Source organism: Numenius arquata, chromosome 2 (genome assembly GCF_964106895.1).
Source record: "Numenius arquata chromosome 2, bNumArq3.hap1.1, whole genome shotgun sequence".
Lineage (NCBI taxonomy): Eukaryota > Metazoa > Chordata > Aves > Charadriiformes > Scolopacidae > Numenius > Numenius arquata.
The window spans coordinates 116,141,791-116,162,314 of NC_133577.1; the positions used below are offsets into that span (position 1 = coordinate 116,141,791).

Consider the following 20,524-nt stretch of genomic DNA (forward strand, 5'->3'; position numbering starts at 1 on the left):
TGTAGTAGCTCTAAGGCTTCCATAATGGACACCCACGCTTACCTAACGGATTTGCAAACATAAAAAGCATCTTTACTCTGCACAGCATCAGTGAAACTTTTGTCAGCAAAATACATTTTACTCATGATTTTATAACTTATAAATACATTTTGACACAGACAAATACAAGTTATATTTCGGAAACACCCCCATACTCTGAGATGGCAAAGCTGCCAACAAGTTTAGGCTCTGACTAAGCATGGCTCACCCCAGAGAAGCACTGCATCACCAGCAGATGAAGGAGACTATGAGCTGCATTTGTGTAGGCACACATATTGAAGAGTGGTTACGGTGGCTACAGGGAGATGGTATTACGTGTTAGTCCTCCAAAGTCCTGCTGTCTTTCGCTTTTCCAAAACTTTCTGAGACCTCTTCAAAGCTTGCAAGATACAGTGCTAGGCAATATGAGATACCAGCAATTATACTGAAGCAAGCTAAAATATGGATTAAACAGCAAGAGATCACTGCCATTAAGTTGCTTCATTTTACTTTGATTGGATATCTTATTTGTAACTATTCCTACAGTAACATTTGCTACCCTACATGGTGGGTATGTGCACAGCTCCTGTAATGCCATTATATTTAGAGCAGTATAGAAACCATGCAAGACTGGCAATATGCAGAGTAGACTTTCACTTCCAAACCCTCAGGTTTGAGAATCTCTTTGACCCAACTCCATAATTGACATGGGGAATACCTTCAGGGGCAAAAAGGAGAGAGGCGAGCCCCACAAAATACAGCCCAGCCTTTAGCTTTCCTTTGGCTTGCAGCCCCCAGCTTTCCTTTGGCTTGCAGCCCCCTTCCAAGGTCTTCCTTCCAAGACCATGCATGTTATGCTGCAGTTCTTCTAACCCAAGTGGAATGGTGAAGACACCATCTACTTTCTCACGACAAAAATTTTTTTAAAATTTCATTCAGCTTATTCACCATGTGCACAGAAAGCAGGCATGCCCGTATCTTCAACAGCCCCTTTTCCAAGTCAAATATAATGAATGCCTGTATCATCCCCTCCAGAAATAATTTAGATAAAGGAATAAATTAACGCATATTTCCTATGTGTAGCTAGAAGAGCTTGGTAGAAAGGCACGCTGAAACTAAGCTCCTCTGAAGACATTGCTGGAGACAAAATGTTTAAAAAGTTTTTCTTCCCTTGATCCATGCCTAAAGCAAACAGTATTTCTGGCACTTACTGCTCCCTTGGCTGAAGACACCTGGAATTTTGAGGCTTCCTGGTACGGAGTCAGTGGCTGATATCACCTCCCAAAATGGACACTAATATTCACGATGTTGAAGGAATATTATTCCTCTGGATCCAGCAGCGTTAGGGTTTGGTGATGTTTTGAAGCATGAAAATTGATATCTCAGATACGGTTGTAGATATACAGGTGTGAAAGTTGTTATTAATCTTATAAATGCCTATTTTTTAAAAACCTTTTAAATAGCAGGTGCTGTAGCCTAAACCTGTGATCTGTGGGCAACTGCATCCATTTATTAGTTTCAACTCCCCTGGCCTTTGTTTTTCTTTACCAAGGTACACTGTAAGATCAAAATAAGAGAAACTAAAGCTTTCTCATACGTTGCTCATTATTTCACATCCCCCTCGACATGTTCACTTTTATCTGTAAACTAAGCGAGCTCCTCCTATTTCAGAATATTCCCAAATGAAAACATTTCAATTACTTCATTGCTCTTTTCTAAATCCTTTGAATTTCTATCATATCTGCTTTTGCTCGCTTCGTGTCAGAAACAGAAATTATGACAGATAAAAGTATTCCAATAATTCACGAAACAACATGCCTTTACCAGAACTACCTGCTTTAATTTTTCATGCTTTTGCCCAGAAGTGCACACTGAGCAAGCTGCAGCAAGCCTAAATTCCCCTTCTGACTAGCTGTGGTTAAGTGGAAAATGAAAACTGTGTTGAAAAATTTTTCATTACTTCTTAAGGTGGACTAACCATATTCTTCTAAGCAGATTTTATACTGTTTCAGGTTATATAATCATCTAGCTTTATTAGATAATAAATAATGAGTTCTGCAAATGGTGCATCTGTGCTCTCCAGACATCCTTTCTAAATAGTTAACTTAAGTCCTAGGCAAAGCCTTTTGACATCCTCCTATTAATGTTGTCTTATTCTGAAAGGAGAGCATTGGGAAGGTCTTTCCCACTTTGCATCTTTTAACCAGATTACTTGCCATTTGAAAAAGTTGCATAGGCACATCTCAAAACAACTAAAAATACAGCTTTTGCATTCAGGGATCCTCATATCTGGTAGTATTTAATGTTGCAGTTATTAGCATCTATTTACACTCTTTTGAAGACCTTCTGTCCCCTTCCCAGGGGTCTATAAAGCTTCAGATCCTCAGAATCTTTCACCTAAGATATTGTGCTGGCATATGAAAAGCCATGAGCCATTCTAGTCAATATGGTTAGGAAATTAGAAGTCTCATTTCTTGATATTTATCTCTATTGCAAACAATTGTAAACCAGATTTTGAACATAAGTAAGAATTTCTTTAGCCTTTTTACTAGTCTTCACTCAACAGGAAATTTTCTAGTCTGCCAGAGAAATGAACATAAGAGCACTCACACGTGAATAAAACCAGCAAAAATATAGAAAATGACACATTCCTAACACCCTAGAAGAAATGTTATTTTAAACAATGATTGCACACGAAAGTGTATCTACCCACTATAGAAACAAAGGTCAAAAAAATCACATGTATTTTAATTGTTAATTGGTCTGCAATTATCTGAAGATTATTTCTTTCCCACTCAGGAAAACAAAAGGGAAGGAAGACATCTTCTTGAAGAGTTTACAGCTGTTATACATGACAAATCTACACGTAGATGAATAACAGCAAACATTTTTGCAAATTACTTTTAAAACATTCCTAACTTTGTGTCCACTATAAATTGCTGCATATGTGATATAACAACGGAGATCTCAAGTGTGGAGTTTGCTGCTTAACCACATTATTTAGTCCAAGAAACTCCAAAGGATTATTCAGAGCATTTAACCAAAGAGTCTAATTTTCTCTATTGATGAAAGTTAGGATTTTAACTTTAGGCATCTAGTTAGTTCCTTGTACTAGACTTTGTGAATAATTGTCTATTACGCTAGGTTGCAAAACTCAGTTAACTGAAAACAATCTTCAAGAAGATTGGATGAACGATCATGACATCTCACCTGTATTTTGTGCAGGTAGAGTTTTGATGTGAAGGATCTGGTGGATTAAGTGTGATTCTTGGCGAGACCTGAGCTGATAGCAAAAATCCCGAAGCTAGGATAATGAGTGCTACAGCAGTACCTAAAAATACAGACAAAGAACAATGTGATACTTTTCTCCAGAGCACATGAAATAATTTGCTATTGAACTGAACTATGCTTGGGAAAGCAAGGCACACAGCATTTCCTAAGGAGTTGTGATGACAACCTAAGAAAAATACCCTTTGCTACATCCACATCTTGAATTAGGTTAGATGTTAAAGTCAAGTGCATCGGGTTTAATGTCCAGATATTAAATTAATAGGTTGAGACTTTTTTTTTAATATGTGGAATTGAAGACTGCATGAATGAATGGATATATTCTTTTTGGAGTTAAAAATAATGCTGCAGAGGTAAAATTTAATGGTGACTTTGAAACCACGACACTTCTTCCCACACCCAGACTTGCAGGCTTCCCCGTAGAACAGAAAATAACATCAGCTTTTTCATTGACTCTACTTCCCTTTGTGAAACGAGAGAAATTTGACTTTTCATAAAAACAGCACCAAAAAGTCCAACTGCAATTTCTGATATTGTTTCAAAGAGCACACATAACATCTGCTAGGAAAAAGCCCCCTTCCATCTATTTGCTCCTGTCCCTCCCCCCAACAAATTCTTTGTGTACAAGATGGGCAAAATGACATGAGGGAAGATGGCAAAAAAGGTTCATACTTCGTGCAACAGGCCATTACTAGAACATAATCCATAGTTTTCCTACCTTATATGTCACACACCCCCCCCTATATGCTGTATCATTTTAATGGAAATTGATATACTTCACCACTCATGATACTATTCCAACTATCCCAAACTCAAGACGTATAAAACCTTTGCATCTTGCTACTCGACAAGGCATCGAGTTCTGTTGTATAAAATAGCCTGCATAGCTATTTGTATACTCACTATACGTGTGGTATGTTTTCTTTGAGAGCTCACATATAACATGTATAGCCTGATCTAAAAATACAAAACCAGTAACTACTAAGTTACTGGTTCAGGTAACTTAAGGTGGTCAGGCACTGAAACGTCCTGCCCAGGGAGGTGGTGGAGTCACCACCCCTGGAGGTATTGGAGTTATTTGTTAGGATAGGAGCACCTCTGCTATGAGGACAGGCTGAGAGTGGGGGTTGTCCAGCCTGGAGAAGAGAAGGCTCCAGGCAGACCTTACAGCAGCCTTCCAGTACATGAAGAAGGCCTACGGGAGAGATGGGGAAGGACTCTTTATCAGGGATTGGAGCGATAGGACGAGGACTAACAGTTTTAAACTGAAAGAGAGTAGATTTAGATTAGATATCAGGAAGAAATTCTTTCCTGTGAGGGTGGTGAGGCACTGGAACAGGTTGCCCAGGGAAGTTGTGGATGCCTCATCCCTGGAAGCGTGTAAGACCAGGCTGGATGGGGCCTTGAGCAACCTGCTCTAGTGGGAGGTGTCCCTGCCCATGGCAGGGGGTTTGGAACTCAATGATCTTTAAGGTCCCTTCCAATCCAAACCATTCTATAATTCTATGATTGTGAGTTAGTTACTAATGATCTAATAACATTATCTTTACTGTACAAAAACAGGCTCACAAACCTGTGAGCACATCCTGGTTGGAAGGCAGCATACATTTAGAAGTGTGCAGTGATGACCAGCTTAACAGTTGAGGGCAAGTGAAAGATATTGTAATTCAATTCCAAATACTCCCCATTATCCCTTTGCTCTGTATATTAGAAGCATCTAAGTAATTTTCTCAGAAATGCTTCTGTGCAAGCCTTTAGAAATGCCACTGCATTAAAAACCTTAACATGTCACTCTGGTAATCCTTAAGAAATTACACGTTATCTGTTTTTCATTTTGGGGTTTGGTTTTTTTTTTGGTGGGTGGAGGGCAGAGGAGATGTTATGGCAATTTTGGGAGTGGGTTGGATGGTGTTTTTAAAGAGAAAAGCAAGAGCTTCCTAGCAGGCAAACCCATCAAGTATGTAAAAAACTTTTTGTGAGATATAAATAATATCTTAAGTACCGAGATCTGTGTAATAAAATTATTCCTGAATGTGTCTGTGCAGCAGCCATGGCTAATAGGCATGAATATGCATGAACTGGAGATGATTGGACCACGCATTTACCTGAACCGAGGCAACTAAGACCTTAAGCTCAATCATAAACTGTATGCGGAGAAAGCACCTACACACCATAAAATGTGATTTCAGTGTATTCTACACTTGGCTTTGTACTGCTATGGCTAGTAGGTATGCTAATAATCCCAGTTTTCGGGGCAGGCTGGATATTGCACTAGATTTACTGTACTTTCAAAATGCCATAAACCAGACAGCAAATATCTTTAGACAGGGCCTATAATCTTATTTATATTCATTCTAAATATGCTTTGTCTGTCTTTTAAGCTAACCAAACACACTACCACTCACTTCCAGTACCTCTGCAAATGTCTTATTTCTTTGGAAAAGTACTGAATATGTAAACTTGGAAAATTAAGTTTATTGTATATTTTCATTCTGTGGGAAGTTTGCCTATGATGAAAAAAACCATACGACGACAGTACATCATTAGCTAAGATTTAAAAAGAAGAAAAAGGAAATATCCTGAAGATATTTTAGATTCTTTCTATTACAAAAAGAGATACAAATTGTCCAATGCCCAAGTAGCACCATGCTTTCAAATTGACAATTTCTGAAGGGAAAAAAGGAAAATACATATAAAATGGATACTGCACTTGTCAAAATTCCTGCGTGTTTCCCAATTAACAGCTTTGAACAAAGACAAAGCGAGGAGCAAAAGAAAGATAAAGAAATAATGCCAAGATATAAAATAAATGGGAAACTAAGGGGAATCAGTAACTGTAGTAAAGAAAACTAAAAAGATGTGATTTTTTTTTTTTTGGCAGAAGCAGCTTACTGTAATTTTTCTAATGCTTCTGGATCTATTTGAAAGGCTCAATTTTTCAAGAGTTTCTAATATCTTGAAAATGATAAATATACATTAAATTGAATTTAAAATAGCTCTTTCCCAAGTGTTTTCAGAAAGCAGGAAAAGCTGCACAAGTTTACAAAATTAAATTACGGTATGTTGGCTGTTAATGAAAATATTAATGTTACTACCTCTCTACTGATTATTCTTGTAGGTTATCATCTAACAACCATCAAACCAATTAACCATTACCAAAAAAAACCCCACATCCTTGCAGCAGCAGGCAAGGGTAGTTGTTTTGTCTTAATTTTATGTAATGGGAGACTGGGGGATACCTGGCTTCTCCAAAGACCAGAGAAGCTGCCAGTAATAACTCAGTGTGAAAGTCAATGTCCTTAGAAATGCAAACCAAAGTAGAGCACTAAAATGTAAGTTTACCCCATGAGAAAACTCATCATGGAAAACAAATCCATCAGCAGATTTAGTAATTATCATCTTACCAAACAGCCCCCTTGCTAAGGAAAACACATCACATCCACCACTACCTAAATCAGTGTCAAACATTACAATAAAAAATTCCAAATAGTACAGAGAGCTGACATGTTATTTCATTACTGTCATCTGTATTTTCCATAAGGAGGGGCCATATGACAAAGGACAGAGCAAGCAATGCAGCATGGATCAAGTGGCACTGCGAACTGGCAACTGACCACAGAAGGACCAAAATATTTTTACTAAACAATTACTTTGTGTCCAAACATCATAAGCAAATAACTCTTAACTGTATTATTCTCCTTCGTTAATTTTGTGTTTTATTTCTATATTCTTCTCTGTTCTATAACTAATATTCTTTGTAAGAGACATTTATATCTACATTTCAAATGTATGACCTTTGAATATGTTAACCAGAGTAAAAAGGCAAAGAGTTCTGTGACTGTATGAAAAGTCCACATGGGAATCACACCCATACAGCTGGGTCCAGGTGAGCAATAAACTCCCGAGGGACTGGCCAGACGTATGAGCTATCGGGGCCAAATATAAAAATACTCCATTCCAACAGAATATAAAGGACAGGGAGCATCCAAGAACCAGAAGTACCGGTGCAGTGCCAGGAGAGATCCACTTCGCAGAAAGACAAGAAAGCAGGCAAGAATCAGAGGGGGAAAAAAGGGGTATTGAGCATAGGGAATGGTACAGAACCGGGGCTTTCCTCTCTGAAAGATTTGGCGCTGGCTGAAGATATAGAAGAATTTATAGGGGAGATGTATTTTAACTGACTGTGAGAACAATTTGAGATTTTTGTTCTTTTTTTTTTTTAAGATGTGAGGAACGTACTTATCCAGTCTCCGGTCATGACCACATTTCTGAACTCGGATTGTGAAAAACACTTCAAGTTTCTCGACTCCAAATCAAAACGGTGATACAACAAGTACAGATTCATTATAACTTGGAAATACCAAATTGTCTCCAAACTGCATGTTTTCATTTACAAATTTGGGCAACTGCGTATCAAATCAGACACGACACTGTGCCACCACTGCTCTGCCTATATAAATGCATTCAGAGTGTAGTTTAACTCCCATCGCTTGGGAACTGCAGATGGCCAGCGACTTGGCAGGTGGTCCCCACTCTGCTGTGTTGCATTAACTAGAAGTTTGGATCCCTGACAGCAACAACAGAACAAAATATGGAGACATTAAACCCTCCCAGCTAAACACTTATGAACATTATTTAAAGAGGAGCGGGAACTGTTTCTCTTTTCCAAACCCTGCTCTTGGAAACATCTGAACCCTTCGGATGTTCAGGCAGAGGCAGGTATCGGTCACAGATCACTTCAGCCAGAACGAGCACGAAACACAGGAGCTCTAACGTGGGAGACTAATTAAAGTCACCTTAGTGTAGGTAAGGTATTTACTGCATTGTATTTCAGATAACTAGGCAAATAACTGCATTACTTTTTAAAAAAGTGCTACAATGGCTATGCGATACACATAGTTCTTCGTCATATGCTCTGAATTTCCATTAATAAGCCAGAAATTACATATCACATATACATACCTGTGATTTAAAAACGAATCAGTTGTGAAGTTCCAAGCATTTAATTTCTTATACTGAAAAACAAAGCTTTAAAAAAGCTAAATAAAAACATTGTCAAACACGGCTTGAATGAAAAAATGCACCTGAAAAAAATAACATGCTAAACTCCTCTTTAACTGTGGTACTATACTACAAGTCTTGAAAAGCTATATGATTTCATGGGGTCAACATTGTTATTTTAAAGAGGACTACTTTGAAAAAAATTAGCACTTGAAATTTTATTTTCATTTTATTAATAATTGGGAGGAAAATACAGTACACTAATTAAACACTCACCTGTTAAGCTACCAAGTGTAAGTTTCCGGCGACCCATTCTTTCAACAAGCCAGACTCCCACGAGAGTAAAAATGAAGTTTATAAATGCTGTCAGTGCAGCCAGCCAGATTGCAAGCCTGTCATCTTCAACTCCTGACATCTGCAAAATGGTAGCACTGTAGTACCTGCGAGAGGGGGGAGAGACAAATACAAACACCGCTGACTTCAATTTGGCTCATGTTAGAGTTGCTGATTTTAAATCAAAAAAGATCATAGCAAATACCAAGTGTGACCTCCTGCATAATGCAGCCGCAGACTGACACCCAATTACCCTGGGAAATCAGGCATACCCAAGGCATAACTTGTGCTTGACTAAAGTTTTGCCTGGAAGACATCAAGAGACGAATTGCCATTCCCTTGGCTGTTTATATTTTCAATGGTCAATCATATTCTGCTAGAAATGGGGTTTGCATTTTTAATTTAAATAAATCCCGCTTTCAAATCCAGCTGTTGCTTTGTGCACTATCTTTTTTTTCTGCCAAAACATGCAGGATTTAAGCATTCTGTGTACTGTCTAGGGAAGGATAGATCAAAATCAAATATGTTTTTACTCCCGCTAAAGGTCATACAGAACTAATCTGTGGCATCCAACATGTTGCAAGTGACACTTGCAACCTCCTGGTTTTAGGTTTTGCATTTATTTCACTGCCACTGAAGTGCCCAAAACCTTCTCTATCGTATTACTTTTGTCTTCACCAGCGTACGATGCTTTGCGACGCCTTGGCACCACGTTGCAGGGATGTGAATCTACACCCAACAGCAGCGTCTGACAGAAGTTTCCACTTCTCTCTAAAACGAATCAACCATTCCACACAAACAGTAACTCATAAATAAATCAACTGAGCAAAATGAAAAGGGGGGGGAAAAAAAAAAAAAGGAAGCCTTCTCCCATTTTTCAAATGAACACAGGTATTGCGCTGAAGTTCTCAGGGAGAGGTAAATAAATCTTCAAGAAAACACGAGTAGCTTTGCTCATGTTGCAGAAGCACTTTTCATCTTGTTTTTTTAATTTATGCTGACTGAAATACTGAATATTCAAGCCATCAAACACTTAGCAGCCTATAGACTTTCACACAGTAATAACCATAAAAAATGTTAAAGCTCACTTTTTGGTTTTCCTGGTCAAAATGCAGATTGCTTTAAATGTCCCCCTGTTGTCTTAATGCCCAGATGTGTTATCCTCAGAAATTTTTGTGGTCCACTTATTTCTGTTTCTATTCTCCCTTCCTCAACTCCTCTTTCTCACCAGTACAGCCATCTAAGGCTCGTGGTGCAGCAGGAGAAGACCTCCAGAGTGAAACTGTTGGTACTGAGGACCCAGTATCTACATACACATGGGTTCTGAGCCTGGCTCCATGCTCTGCCTGCCCATTAGGGACTGCAACGCCTCGTCCAGGCTCGTTTTGTCTGAAAGAGCTGCGCACTCTGAGACCCCAGCAGGGGTGTGAACCTTGGAGAGATGAAGATTCACGAAGCATAGACATCATCTGAATTAAAACACTAATGTTAATGTGCCATCACTTCTTAAGGCTCTCTTAAATTGCTAACTGCTTGTCAAAACTTTTATCGTACTGCACTGTTCCAGTCACCAAAACCATTCAGTCTCTGATCTCCCAATACCACCTTTCTTCTTAAGGGTAGGAAAATAACAATAAATGTCAAGTCGTGCCCCACTGACACCCGCTGAAACTCCTATTTACTTCCAACAGACAAGGCTTCAGGATGCCACGTTTAACTCCACACATCTAAATCTTCTCAAAATCCAGTTCTACTGGGAAGTCAGAAATTGCCAGTTGTCAGCAGCAATGTTCAGCGTACTGATTCTATATGGTTAAAAAAGCAAAGAATAAAAAAATCACATAAAAGCACAGATCTCTACTGCCTGATATATACAAACAGGCACCTTCTGCCCGACATTCCTTCTGGTTGCTTATTGCACCCTCTGATTATATATTTTCAACCAGCAGCTTACTGTTTATCCATAAATAAACAACATATTTCATTTCTATAGAAAACAAACCAGGGAAATTTAGATTCAGCAAATCCAAATGCCAAGCTACCACAGCCTGGGTGCTGGGCAATGACATTCATGTTTATTATGGCATAGCAATCTGATTTCAAAAATTTAAAAGAAGGCTTGCATAGATGATGATAACTACTAAATACATATGCTTATGTTCACCTGGTTTAGTATGCTCATTTCTTATACCAACCTGTGCAGCCCTAACTGCCTATTAATCTAACAAGATGACAGGTCTTTATAATTTCTTCCTGACAAGGAAAAAAACCTATGTGGCAGAAAAAGGTCAAGTTGTGATATTATACAACCACAGAGAATACTGCAGGTCCTGCAGGGAATGCAATTTCCGTGACAAAGTTGTGCAGTCCTAGCTTATTTTATAAAATGTAAAGAAAATGATAAAACCGTGTGTGTGTACTTGGAATTCTTAAGCAGGTACTGTAAATAAAAGGTACTGCAAATAAAGACAATTACAAAGCCACACATAGTAACTGAGTCAGATATATACAGAAATATTTTAATATTGAGCACTTCTGACGATGTCAAAATTATGAAGTTGTTCTATCAAGAGTTGCTGTATGTTAAAAAAAATAAATCCTTAAACATTTCCACATTTAAGAATCCTCAGCCTAATTCTTTGACTATATACTCAAAATGCGCAGTATTGGAGGAACTGAAGCACCCCCAAACACTTTCCTCCCTCCTCTCCTTTAAAGAGTCAGTATTTTCTTTAAACTAACAACACTCAATGTTTAAAGAAAAGGAGAAATTCCCCCCTTCAAGTAGGCCTTCCAGACAATTCCAGATGCATCAGGGTTCCTAGGTTAGCTCACTCAGCAGCAGAGAAGCAGCCAACGTGCCAGGCTTTGTAGTTCTCAACCAAAAAAAAAAAATTACAAAGCCTGTGGATAAGGTGCCATCACAGCTTCGACTGCCCCCATCTTTCATGAGGGGCTGCTCCAGCCCACCTGTTTTATAAAGTCTACTCCAACAAAGTTTCTATCTAATGATGTCAGCCTTTGGGGGCAGAATTTGTGATTCTGGTAAAATTAACGAATAAACCTAAGTGACTCAGAAGTACCTTTCAACATCTTGAAAATACTTACATTTTTGCTTTTAAGAAAACAAAACCAGAGTACACTGGCACTGCTTTGCAAGGGTTTGTTAACATTTCCTAGCACAATACTTCGGAAATCACTGTCCAACTACTCAAACTACTCAGTCAAAAAAAATTAGCCACTAGAGATAACAAAACCTTCTACCTTTTTTTTCTCAACTGAAATAACACAAAGTGAAATGACAAATAGTGCTATAGCCAAGAAGCAAATGATTAAATACTGAAGGATATCCAAAATGGTGGGAATTTTGAGAGATTTACATGCTCTTTTTCTGCAACTGTGCATGAAAAAAGATCCCCTCCTTTTGCTCTATCAGACTATTCTACATTACATTTATTGGGCTAAGACAGACAAAAGTATTCATAAGGAAACATTCATGTTTCATTTACACCTTCAACCTGTTTCTCTGCTCCTTTAGGAATTACTAAAGCTTATTCCCACCAAGTGTGATGATTTCCAACATGGGAACTGCAGTAGACATGCTGGCTGGGCCAGGTGCGCAGTGTTACCCAGCCAAGGTACCCAGAGTACTGCAGTGTCCCGAACAGCAGGGTTGTCATGACCTCCTCCCACCTATCGCCCCGACTGGAGTGACCCGTGCTGACAAGCATGACAAAGCGCAGTTATTTAAAAAGCAGCAATATGTTACAGCATATATACACATGGAATAGGGAGACCTGCCCCCCAGCTGACTTTCAAAGTGGGGCAAGGTTCAGATGAGAAGAAGCAGGTCCACATTTTCAGGTATGGACACTTGCAGGCTGGTCATGGTGCCACCTGTCAAGCCAGGCGGCTGCATTAATAGGGGACTATGCCAACACCAACCGGGAAGCCGGACCATTTAGACAGACACCATCTTGTAATAAACAGCTGAGGATGATTCAAATTTCATACTGATTGGAACAAAAATGTCCCACTCAACTTACAAGTCTTCTAATTTGCTTCACGTTTCCCTCATTCTGTAAACTATCACACAACCCTCTAAGTGCAGGTATAGTTTTCTCCAAGATAGCTCATTGTTCTGGCACACGCTTTGAACATATATATTATGATGATGAGAAAAACAGATTAAGCCATCCTTAACATTTCATAGAATCGTAGAACAGTTTGGGTTGGAAGGGATGTTAAAGAGCACCTAGTTCCAACCCCCTGCCATGGGCAGGGACACCTCCCACTAGACCAGGTTACCAAAGCCCCATCCACCCTGGTCTTGAACACTTCCAGGGATGGGGAATCCACAGCTTCTCTGGGCAACCTGTGCCAGTGTCTCACCACCCTCACAGGAAAGAATTTCTTCATGATATCTAATCTAAATCTACTCTCTTCCAGTTTAAAACTGTTACCCCTTTGGGTAATGGTTGGCTCGCCTTTGGGTGATAAAAGATCACGGTGGTTTTACATGTTGCTAACCTAAATAGCAACAGCTGAACAAACAGCAATGCCATGGCATGGAATACAGAACCTCTGCTGCAGCACAACACTGGGCAGCACTGGCTTAGCTTGCCATGTCCCACTCGCTGCAGATGGGTGAGTTGGGGAAAGATCCCAGGTTCCTACATACAGGTCCTGAATCATTCCACGTACTGGAAGGCCTGATGGGAATTTGCACATGATATACTTTTGCTGAGAACTGAAAATGAATTTTTATAGTAGTACTACTGTTATTAACTGCTTTTAATCCTGCAAATGTACGTTTTCCTCTTTAGTCTTTTGTTTGCATCTTAAACACAACAATCATATCATGTCTGAAGATTCAGAGGTGCTCAAGGAACAACAAGCATGAGCCAGGAAACTCCCACTGGAATTACTGCCACTGGAAAAAGGCCAGGCACATCAAGAAACTGCAGTTTAGTGAAAGATGGGCTATATAAGCTTGAGAATAGCTTCAAGAGCAAAGCAGGCTTATGGAAGGAGCAAGCTTGCATCTGCCTATCCCACCCATTTACAATTATGTTATGAAAGGGATTTAATCAAGAAAGTTTAAGCTGACACTTCCATTATCAAGGGTGTGCAGAATTACCATGGCTTCACCAATATGTTAAACTGTGGCACCTCATCTGTGTAGATGAACTCATAGAAACAGCAGGAGAAAGCAAGAGAGCATATGGGAAATTAGATGCCAAAGTACTGGAAATGAAAACAAGAATTTGATATATCTGGAGGGAGTCAAAGACAGCAGATGCTCCAGGTGGAGGCCCTCTGACAGGAGGGATGCTATGGCCCTGCTAAGAACAGCAAAGTAAAAATATCCCTTGTTTTGGCTTCTGTGAAATAAGGATTGCAGAGCAATATAGCAGCATTTGATGATATAATTGGAGTGTAGGATAATGTGCTTCATGCTCTGTACACCACAGCGTTAAGAGAGATGCCACAGTTTCCACTCGCAGAGGTTGCATTCAGAGGAACCACAGACACACCAGTTTGGAGACCTGGGCAGTTATTGAAACTCTGCTACTTCCTTGTCTACATCTCTAATCATGTCTGCCTAATCTCTTACCTTGCTTTTTAAACCCCCTGCTTGAGCAGGTGGTTTGGACCAGATGATCTCTAGAGGTCCCTTCCAACCTCAACCAGAATTTGTGATTCTGTGAAACACAAATTTGATCGCCTCCTTTCTGAACTCCTATAATATAAATTAGTAATATTGTCATCAACAGTAGCACTGACATTATGAAATATCTAAGCATAGATCTACTTTGCAATGGGAGCTGCCTTTGCCAGACAAAACTTTGTTGATGCTGAATCTCCATTAGCTATGGATAATGAAAATGGAAAGTCACAGCAAGGGTATGAACTAACCTTATCTTTGACATTAGACTTATAAAAAGTTGATCACAAAAGCTGTAAAAATCCATTTCGTCACTATGATTCATCATCAATTCCAGGACTATCACATTAGTCAGTTTACAGCCTTTAGATTCCTTAAAAAAATAAAACCTTAAAACATCAACTGTCAAGTTGAAAAAGGGAGTATCGAACAGCCTCAACCACCCTCTGAAAGCCCATTAGTGACAGACAGGGCAAACCTGTACAGCCAAATTAGCGCTGTTGGGTCTTGTATAATCCCCTCACAATCTCTGCTCTTCTCTGATCCAACTCCATTGTAAACTTTCTAGTCATCTTTTCACTTACTTAACTTTTCAACGTTATGCAGACACCATCTTGCTTGAACTCGCATGACTTGATTGCTTTCCCCTTTAGCACGCATAGCACCTCCCTTCAACTCGTATTTTGAAAAGGTGCCTCATGGCCTATACTTGTGCCCTGCTGCAGACTGGCAGCACCCAAGCCAACGCGACTGGCCTGTCTCGAGGTTCTGCTTTGCACAAGGCTGTGTCAGTGCCAGTCCCTCCTGCAGGACACTCTGCTGTTCTCTAAAATAGTTGAAGGTGCTTTGTTTCAAAAATACCAGTAAACCTGGTTCCATCATCTGCATTTAAAAATCACTGAGAACGTGAACAATGACATTTACACCAAAAAAAATATTGTATATTTAAATATATTTGACTCCATGCACAATTAGGTACACATATACCCACACACAAACTTTGCAGCTAGTATTCTGTTAAACGCAATGCATCTTGTTTTACTTCACATGCTGTAGCAGGGCAGCAGGGAACATTTTGTCATATTTACTGTTGTCTTCCAAAAGATACTTGCAAATAGTTTTAATCAATTATAAGACGTTGCTGTTTGTGCACGTCAGCGGCATCTCTCCTGGCAGAGATGAGATGCGCCTGTACGACAATGAACAAAAAGTCTTTTATCGTCTGTCCAGTGGATGTCAATAAGACCCTTCCGGCTCATTAGCTCCTAAGGCAATCAGACTTGAGCTATAAAACAGGACTGCTGGATACAAGTACCTTTATTTTCAGGTTAAGAAGACAAAATATCTAAGGACTAGATCCTGAAATCTTACTGAAGCCTGTCAACTCACAGCAGACTGCTGCTTTATAAAACTCCAATTTAAGATCAACAGTTGAATATTCTGTCCCATACTACTACTTTTGAAGTCCTAAAGAGCTCTCTGAGGAAAATGCTGCTGTCTCATCTCAAAATCTATACTGGATTTTTCAAAATGAGTGCCTGGGAGGCAAGCTGGGGGAGTGCCACTGTACTCTTATCTGCTGTAATTATGCCTTCAAATTCTCCATTTAGCAGTAATGATGTATTGTGTTATAAATGCTTCCAGCACAGAGTGAAATGACATAGCAAATGCCGTTTATTACAAACAGTACATTTTGATAATAAAAACCCTCAGCATTTGGTACTGTTTGACAGACAACTCTATACACTCAATGGGTTCTCTGATTCACCACACGTTATCCACGTGCAAGGCACATGAAAAGGTTTTAAGGTTTACCATTTAATTAAGAAAACATGGGAATTTTTTTTAGTGTGCAAAGAGACTAAATTCTGTAGCTATTAAGCAAAGTAAGCGTATCGGTGCTTGACAGGGATTAAAAATACCTTTAAAGGCTTAAGATCACCAAGATACACAGAGGAATTCACTACCCTAATTTAATGGGATACTGTCACACAGCTGTTGGGTCATTTGAAAATACTGCTGCAGTATCTGCTGTGAGATTAGAGAAAAATTCCTTCTCTTTTTTTTTTTCTTTTTTTTTTTTTTTTTTTTTTTTGTGTGTGTGCTTATTTGCTCTGCGCCAGCTACCTCTTTGCACACAGCCAGGGTGCTTCTCACGCTCAGCCATTTCACCCCTTTATGTGGGTCCTTCTCAGGCCTCGCCTGAAACTATGGGGAGGGAGAATTGTTTTCTTCTTCATAATAGAAAAATGGTAAAATACAAGCAGGAGTTAGAACTATTATTTAAAAGAAAAAAAAAAAATCAGGCACAAAAATAATACCAAATACCATAAGTCTGTAACAGACAAAGTGCTCTGTAAATTCAAGGACAGGACCCTGTAGTTAAATCCATTGAAGAAGTAGGTTGAATTTAACTGGAGAGTTAAACTGAAGAGTAACAGGCAGAGCTCGAAATTAAATGAAAGCACTGGGAGGAACAGTCTTGACCATCCTCCTCCTCTTCCCAAAACAGAGATGCAGTTTCTAGAACAGAACAAATAGGTTGGAACCCGTAACACCTATATGCTTAGCACTGCAACAAAAAGCAGTGTCAACCTTTTCATCTTGTCTTCAGTGTTTTCACTCAGTATACAAGTGCATACCTCTTCAACAGAACCTACACGAAAGAAATTCACCACCATCATCCCTGTTTTATAAATGGGGACCACTAAGGATTTGGGGAAGAGGAGGAAGACAGATAACTCTTTGCAGTTATCCACCAGTACTACCTGCAGCAGAACAATGACACTCCAGACTCTCACTGCAGGTAAGTGCTCTCTGCAAATTAGTAAGTACAAAAGCAGGGAAGGAAAATCCCCCAGGTGTTTCACAAAATATACCTCACTCAATTATTCATTTATTCTGACAACCTCAGTTTAATTTAAATTATGTTTAATATTCCAGGGCATTCTAACACTGCAAAGCTCTAATGCCTTCTATAAGCAGTCTGGGATCCCAAAAAACTAAATCAGTCCTCATTAAAATCAATAGACTTGCTAAATGTATGTAACATTAAAAAAAATAATCAAGCTAGCCCCTTTGTTTAAGCCAAGGCCAGTGGCAAACAGAGGGGTGATATAGACTATAGTCTCGCTATAAGAGCCAGGAGTTAGCAAGCTGGGAGTAATGGGATCTCAAAAAGTAATGGAAAAAAAAATGAAACAGGCTTTCTTTTGAACCTAGTTCATGGATGCTTTCTCAAGAAAGAGCAAGCTTCTGTGCTAAATGATTATTTATCTTTTGGGGAAAAAATGTGCTACTTCTAATTTTTGCTTATGTATAATAAAAAGTTAACATCACAATTTAACCCCAACTTTTTATCCATGGTTTAGTATCTGAATGGAATCACGTCAAATGTCCCAAACTTCCCTTCCAGGCAGGCAAGAAGGAAAACCATATGTTAATAAATGCACTATGAAGTGCTTTAAAAAAAGTCATTTCAGTGTTCCCTACAGGATCTGATCTTTCACTCATTTTTCAGTTAAGAAAAAAAAGAGGATTTTTTTCATGCACAGCAAGGCAAAGCGTTATTCAATTTGCAGAGTGCTTCTTTTCAGACAGTACGTCTTCAAAATATTGCACCTCTGCTTCTTTTATTCACCCTCGCAGGGTCAGATTCCCCACGTACGTCCTGTGGAGCTTCATACAGTACATCTTCGAGTAACCTTGTTGGTGGAGCTTCCTGAGAAAACCATTTCACATTTTCTTAGACAGCACTGAAATAACTGCCCAGATGTACCATAATGTCACCTACCACTGGAGTATCTGAGCTTTGTTTACATTTTTCTGTATTGTAAACGCATGAAAAATACATATATATTTAAGAATAATGATTTCAATATATGTAAATGGAAAGTACATTAAAAATAGCCCTTTAAAAATAGCCCTTTCCATGGCTGAGATACATGACTCATTAGCCCCACCGTTCCCCTTAGCAACAATTCATTAATATACATACATGTATCTTCTTGTAGGACACATGCATTGCACAACTCCTTGGGAGAATGCAGCTAGTTCAAAGTGATTAGATAGGACTAATAGCTCACAAATGATACCTGTAACATTTTCTGCCAGTTCTTCAAAGTACCGTATACACCAGAGACGGTACTGCATCCACACAGAGAAGACAGGTATATACTTACAAGCTGTAGAATACACATTAAATAAATCAGTCTTACAGCCACAAAGCCCTAATTTGGCCTTTGATGGTGTAATGAAATACGACACAATCTTTACAGATCTTTACAGATGAGACCACATTACTGCCCATTTACTCTGCTACTCATTTTTTATTTCTGCTCACTTAGCCCCGTGGTAGCCTGAGCCCCGTGCTCAGACCAGCTCCTGCTCCTTTTCCTCTGTCCCAGAAGCTCTGTTTGGCTCCTGCTCTCTTATCATCCTTGCACAGAGTAAATTATTTCTGATATTTCCTCATTTCTGAGTGCTTCACCTCGCATTCCTGCTATTCACTTAACATCTTTTTAAAAATGTAATTTAGAAAACGAACAACACCCCCCTACCCTGGCCCCAGCCAAAAAAAAACCCACCCCCATCCTCTCCTTCACTCCTCCAATTCTTGTATTTTCAAGTAAGGGGTATCTTATGAAAGCTCAGTAGCTAAGCACAGGAGACTAGATTTCAAAAGAAAAATACTTTTGTCCATGAAACCACACCTTACCCTTTTTTTAAGTGAGAAAGTTCACTTACAGACAACATACCATTATGAATCTAAAAGTTTACAAAGTTACAAAGTTACATCTAAAATGTTCATACAAGAAACAAGATCTTTGTAAATCTCCCAAATCTGTAACTACCTTACTAAAAACTCAGTTGTCCACATACAGAACCTTATTTCCATATTGAAATCATACAAATGATCCAAATAATTTGTCTATGGCATATAAAAACTAGTTAATATTCCAGTGACACTACATGTATTAATTCATATGTGAAATCTTATTAATATTCTATCCTTTTCAATTTTAATTAGAAGAGGTTGCATTAATAATGTTTATCTTGCACAGCTAAGCATTTTTAGATCTCAAGCCATGAGAATGATTTCTTGCTAAGAATCCACAAAATTGGTCTAAAATAATGAATAGGTCAAGGTAGTGTCTTCTGATCACCAAGAAAAACTTATCAGAGACATAATAAAGCCTTTGTGGCTATCAAGCTGTATTTATTTATTTTAAGACAGTGATTGACCTTCTAATACATATTTCCCAAGAACTTTTAAATCCAAATATTGCCTATTTTGTAGAAAGCAATCATTAATTGCTATATCAAGCCTCCTTTCTTAGGTCACTGAACTACACACTAGTGTCAGTTTTAAAACTGAGGAAGCTCGCAACTGCCCTTCAGCTTTCTTCCTACTTGTCCCAATGTCACAATTATCAAAGCCAAGTGGCCAGAGACAATGCTGCTCTGAAAAATGGAGCAGCTAGACAGCTCAAAACCAACTAAATCTTAACCTCTACAATTTTAAAGGCTTTGGGTTTCTCTAGATCGTGTTTCAAATACTTGGAACACAACACACCCATCCCTCCAGAAGAACAAGTCTCAGGCCAGACAATGGGCTGCAGTTCTAGGAAAGGGAAAAGATCTGCACGATGGAAAAAAAATTAATTTAATCAGAAGTTAGGCTACTGAGATGAATGACTGTCAAGGGATTCCATCAATGAAAAGAAAATGGAAAAAGATGTAACCAATAGCAGAATATATTGCTGGGGATGTAGGGTTGGACAAAAGGACAGCAGAAAGGAGAAAGTCAACAGTTAACAAGCCAGTGAGGAAAAACTCATCTGCAAGCTAAGTGAGGTTGACAAAGGCCCCAGCACATGGTGCAGGATGGCAGCCCCCAAGCACACAGCAATGCAGCCGGTGCCACAGCAGCCTCTGGCATCCCTATATCGCTGGGGGGGAGCTCTTGAAGCCACTGTGACGACCCTGACACATACACCCAATGCTGCTGGAATAAACTGTGGAAGCCTACTTTAAGAATGTTGCAGCAAATACACATTTTCTTCTCATTCTGAATTAGTCTATTACAGCACCACACACAAAAAAAAAACCCCAACCTTAAATAAAAATAAAAATCTATTGGCTCCAGTCCCACAGTCATTCAGAGAAAACTCCATGATGAGCAATGAGGAATAACAGCATGCATATGTGCATATG

The 20,524-nt window shown here is 39.1% G+C and overlaps 1 protein-coding gene across 1 annotated transcript in view; it reads right to left on the reverse strand.

The window, feature by feature from the left end:
- Positions 1-20,524, reverse strand: part of SLC2A13 (solute carrier family 2 member 13) — a 156,515-nt gene that overhangs the window by 35,881 nt on the left and 100,110 nt on the right. Inside the window, exons 5-6 of the mRNA XM_074168752.1 lie at positions 8,584-8,747; positions 3,229-3,349 (exon numbers count right to left, since the gene is read on the reverse strand). Coding sequence (XP_074024853.1) covers positions 3,229-3,349; positions 8,584-8,747 — 285 coding nt within the window. The remainder of the gene's footprint in view (positions 1-3,228; positions 3,350-8,583; positions 8,748-20,524) is intronic.